The 5,385-nt window shown below is 39.9% G+C and overlaps 1 protein-coding gene across 1 annotated transcript; it reads right to left on the bottom strand.

Moving 5' to 3' along the window:
* Positions 1-211: 211 nt before the first annotated feature.
* Positions 212-4,329, bottom strand: GZMA (granzyme A (granzyme 1, cytotoxic T-lymphocyte-associated serine esterase 3)). Its single transcript, XM_010005340.1, has 5 exons — positions 4,269-4,329; positions 3,418-3,565; positions 1,620-1,758; positions 720-992; positions 212-370 (listed from the first exon to the last, which is right to left on the bottom strand). The coding sequence occupies exons 1-5, from the start codon at positions 4,327-4,329 to the stop codon at positions 212-214; spliced, it is 780 nt and encodes a 259-aa protein (XP_010003642.1).
* Between the last annotated feature and the right edge of the window lie 1,056 nt (positions 4,330-5,385).

The following is a 5,385-nucleotide window of genomic DNA, read 5'->3' as shown; positions in this document are numbered from 1 at the left end:
GTAGCTGAGTGTTGTGTTCTGGTCTGTGAAAATTACATCTGCCCTGAAAAGCAACATGTGTTTTCTTCTATAAGGACATCAAGCTGCTAAAATTCAGCAATGGGAATACCTCATTTACCAGTATAATGAAGCTAATTTAAAAAGCATATTCAAAACAAGATATTATTATACAAGTACAAGGTAGGAAATCACTTGGTCAAACCCCAAAATACTAGGCTCCCCCTATGGTTTTCCGTATCCACTGGAGGTATTCCTTTGTGAGTCGAGTGTAGACTCCAGGGCCATCAACAGTACCACACTTATTTGTCTTCCCAAAAGAAGTGATGCCTCTCATCACATTATTGCATCTTAAAGGTCCACCAGAATCCCCCTGAAAAAGGAGAAAAAAAAATATTTATTCACAAAGGCTAAATAATGCTTCTTTTAAATAACATTTGCAGCAATTGCACAGAGGAAATAAAAATACAGACAGTGCTGTGGTGGATTTCTTTTTTTTTCTCCTTGGAAGTGAAGCTTTTCATTAAAAAAAAATAAATTTTGTTTAATCGTTTTGAATATGAAAAGAAGAAGCTGGAAAACTTCCTCTTGAAAAGCAGAAAGACTCTAGAAATTGGTACCTTTTTTGGTAATTTTGTTAATTCGATAGTCAAATCTTTTAAAATGTGATAGTTGTTACACAGTTGTGCATTTGACTTGGGGCCCAGTAGAAATATACTTACAGAACACGAGTCCTTTCCTCCATTCCTAGCCCCTGCACATATCATGTTGTTTGTTATAACAGGGTTGTTTTTATAATGGTTGTTGTCATTGCAAATTTGCCTGCTAATGACAGTGACGTTGACCTCCCTCAGGGTATCAGAAGACTTTTTCACAAGATTGTTAGTTTGTCCCCATCCTGCTACGGTGCAAGTTGTTCCTGGTTTGGGATCGTCCTCTGAAGTAGGCAGGGGAATGAGTTGAACAGCTTTATTAATTTTTGCTCTTTTGTGAAGCTGTAGAAGAAATGGAAAATAGTTATTACAGGAGAGGGTCTAACAGAAGCCCCTACATGTTAACCACTGGATGTAATGGGAGATTACTGCAACTCCTTTTTGAGAGTCCTCTGTTCTTTGTAACAGGATTTATGTAATCAATATAAGAATGAGGAAAATAAGTATTCTTTGTCTCATTTAGCTTCTGCTGAAATACTAGCTCTAAAAAATACCCTATTTTCTGTTTCTCAGACCACTAGGAAGACAAAATAACAGTAATAAATGAGGCTGGCAAAACTGACAACCAGAGAAGTCAGAGCTGTTTTTCAGGCAGAACATCATGGTTTTGAACCAAATTATTTCTCTGTGTGAAATGTGCTTCTTTCAGTGTGCAATCTTTATTCTTTTACTGAAAATCCAGAATTTGAAATATCTTGGTCAAGTTTCAAAATTGGTATGCATTACAGAAATTGTTGATTGCCTTAGCTCCCAGTGCATCCCAGGTTCTCCGGTCTGTTGGGTTAGCAGACCACACTATATCACCCCAGAAAAACTCCAGAAACTCTCTTGGCTCATATCCCTCACAGAAGGAAGAAACTGGTATATAACAGGTTGTCCGTATTCCATAAGTGATGTATAAGTCTATACCTGCAGCAGCATAAGGTCATGTTCCTTACAACTGGAACAGTAGCAAGGGTAGGGAATATGTTTGGCGATCTTAAAAACCTGTTTTTCACTTTCTCTTTTTTTCTGTGAATGAGCTCCAAGAATAACTTTGCCTCCTTTCCTGAGAAGAGAAACGACATAGTTAGTGGGATTAACTTGCTGTGACTCCACAATTCTTTGCTATTAAGTGTGGTGCTGTTGTGTCCACCTGCTGCCTGCTCTCCATCTTTTTTCCTGCCTGAATAGCAACAATAATTTAGAAAAATACAAAAGATTACCCTATTTTTACAAGTAGTTAAAAAAAATTGATTAAGTGAATAAAAATCCATTCTGTCCTATTTTCATCTTCCCAGGAGCATAGATAGTGTTCAGGTACTTGACTCTGAAACTACCCTTGTTGTTTCTCCTTGAAAACTGAATAAGGGATGGATGCATCAGTTTTATTGTTGGTAGTGGTCTCACCAACTATGCCCTCTGCAATTTGTGCTGAAAATTTAGGAGGATAGCCCACAGTACTATTAGTTCAGAGATCATCATGACTGGACTGAATTGCACTGTTGCTTTGTCCTACCATGAATTCAACACTGGTTTCTGAGTCCATGTGAGACATAGCTCATTCCCTTTCTCTAACTTGTTCTACAACTTTGTGTACTTACTAGGTACTAAAGTGGTGACAGTTGTGCCTGGTCAGGCTCTCTGGTGTAGAAACCAGGAGTCTGGCACACCTTTGTCAAGGAGTCCAGGCAGACCTTTATTTCAGACCCTGGGTATAGCTGTGGGAGGACAATGTACATTACAGCTGAAGGGAAAATATTCTCTGAACAGGTGTTTAGGTTGGCCCTTATTTGCAACTTTCTGCAGCAAATAAAGCCCTGAGAAGGAGGTTGGTCCTTTCCTTCAGTTATTAAGAGCTGTTTAACTGTTGGCTGAGCATCATTAGCTTAATTATTTGTTGTATTTTCTCTTTACTGTGATCTCATTTGGAAACACTACTTTATGCTAATACAACCGCTTTTGGGCCCTGCATTCCCTTTGTAGTAGGGCCTGTATATCTGCCTCTGATCACAGAGACAGGAGGGATGGATACATTTCTTTGATGTCTGCAGAGTCCAGAGAATCACTGGTCTGGAGCAGGCCATTGACAGAGCCTGTGTGAGATCTATCTCAGGAGCAGCTCCAGTCCTCCCCACAAAGGAGAGGGGTAGGATGGGTCATTTAAAACTCACATCTTCCCTCACTGAGGGACTCTGAGAGGCTAAAGAGCCATTTGCATCTTGAGTTAGAGAGGAACAAGAAAGGCTGGCTGACAGACCAACATGTACAGTAGAGCAGAGATCTCTCACTGTCTCTTTTCACCTGTCTGGGGGATTTTTGCTCATGTGTGACTGCATGCTGGTTCTGTTTGTGGTGAAAGGCATACCTGTTACAAAATAAAATGCTAAGAATCTATTTCTGGTTTCTAAGCTATTTAGACTTGACAGTCCTTGTGCCATGTGCACTAGTTGACTGAGAAAACAGGGATAAACCTTTCCCCAAAATTCACTGCCTCCATGTTGCTATTATGTGCTTGCAAGCAACTAGAAGCTTGTAAAGTATCTCTTCAGAAACAGTGAAGGTCAGTATACCTTGTTATATTATTTTTTCCCTACTGAAGAACCTTTGTCAATATAAATTATAAAACACAGTAGTCAGAACATGCCCACAGCCATGCTAAATGCACAAAAACACCAGGGATATTCATTTTATAAAGGACAATCTCTGAATCAGAGCAAGAACTTACACATCACAGTGAGCTGCTGTTAGCACCCAGTTTTCCTTGATCAAAGCTCCTCCACAAAGAGTTTTTCGTTTACCTCCCTCAATTAGGGCCATAAATGGTCTTGAGTGAGGTGCTACTTCATTTCCTCCAATGATATCTACACACAGACCTAAAAATAGAAATAAGCCATAATACACACAGTTGGGCTAATGAACATGGTGAGACACTCGAAGTCTCTTAGAAAAAAAAAAGTGAAAAAAACAGTGAATGCAATTACAAAGTGTGCAGACACACAAATATGTCACGATCCTGGTCTTCTGGGTGGACTTTTAAAATTGCTCAGCAGTACTACTTCTGTATTTTTCAATGGGACCTAAATTAGATCAGCGGATCTGATCTTTGGAGCTTTTACAAGAAAAGCACCAAAGTATTGTTGCTTTTGTACAGCTTTCTCTTCCTGATGTTCACTGCTATGGCCTATTTCTTAGCTTTCACCCTGAAATAACAACATCAGATGTGCCACATGATAAAGGTACACGTGGAAACAGGTACATGAACCTGTGTTTCAGAAAAACAGAAAGTCGAGTTATTAATGTACGTGTATGGATCCAGAGAAAAAGGTCAGAAAATCACGATGTTAAATCCTCTGAACTCCTCCAAATTGCCTGTCCTCTGTGCAGCTTTAATAAATGCTAACTGTTCAGAAATTATTTTGTTTCTACAAAAGATCGAACACATGCAGACAGTGGAAAAGAGCTAATAATAACTCAAATAGCGATTACGATTTGTTCTTTTACAGTAATACATGTTGGCTTAATTGTAACTGTGTATGCTACCATTTATCTTCAAAAACAATCAAACTGGGCTCTTACCTCCATGAATTAACAGGAGAATGGCAGCAGCAGAGGTGGACAAAGTGAAGAAAGCTCCCATGATTTCTGTCTGGTATTCCTCCTTACTCACTCTTCAATATTTATATCTAAATGAAAAGGATGTGGGTTTTGTTTTTCCTCTTAAGGAAAATTGACATTTGTAACTGTCACAAAGGCAAGAAGCCTCCTCAGCTATGTAGCCCACATCAGAGGTGTTAGTGAGAAGTTGCATCATCTGTTGTGGTGTGAAGACAGTATCTGCCCCCCTTCATGTTCTCTCGGTGACATTTGCAGGGAGCTAATGAGTACTGGGGTGAAACTTTGCAAGCCACTACGTGTACAGTTACACAGTGGGACTCAACTCACATAAACTTAGGCTTGATCTAGTTGCTCGCATGAAGATGTACAGTTTCATTTTAGACACCCCAAGTGACCTCCAGGTCAGAGATGAAACCCAGAACTTTCCCCATTAGAAAGTTATCTGTGCTATTCAGGAGCTTTTCAGGGCCAAGGAATCTGATGTTCTCACCTTTCAGCATGTTATCCTACCTCATTAGCTTTGCACTGGGTGAGCATCTGTATAGCACTTGGTGTGGTTTAGTGGCCTAGAACTAAGTGTATAATGACGTTTGAAGTGTCTTAAAGTTTCTTCAATCTGGCTTCTGGTGCAGAAGGCCGTGGGTCTTCTGCAGATGCTATGTCAGATTTATCAGCCCAATGCCCACATCTGGGAAATCCAGGGTATACCAAATGTCACCAAATGCCCAATTTTAGGCAACTGAATTGAGCCTGAAAAGTGAATTCATCTTACTAGAGTCTCGTAAAGACACAGTTTCTCACTTCCAAATATATACCCAAATCATAGAAATAGCTTTCATCAATATGAAATAATTTGGAATATTGAATACTTTATTAACTAGCTAGGTACGCTCAGTGAAGTGTCATTACCACACAGCTTGGGAGGTTTCTTGAAGACTTGAGCCTAAATACAGTCAGTCTACAGAAGGCTTCTGCATTCTGGCTGTCACATCTTTGAGCTTGGCTGGCCTAGCCTGATGGCTGTCACTGTTTGACTTAGGTCTGACAACAATGCTCTTGATCCCCTCCCCCCCCACCC

Source organism: Chaetura pelagica, unplaced genomic scaffold (assembly GCF_000747805.2).
Source record: "Chaetura pelagica isolate M959 unplaced genomic scaffold, ChaPel_1.0 scaffold37, whole genome shotgun sequence".
NCBI classification, from domain to species: Eukaryota; Metazoa; Chordata; class Aves; order Apodiformes; family Apodidae; genus Chaetura; species Chaetura pelagica.
This window is presented reverse-complemented; position numbering and strand designations above follow the sequence as displayed.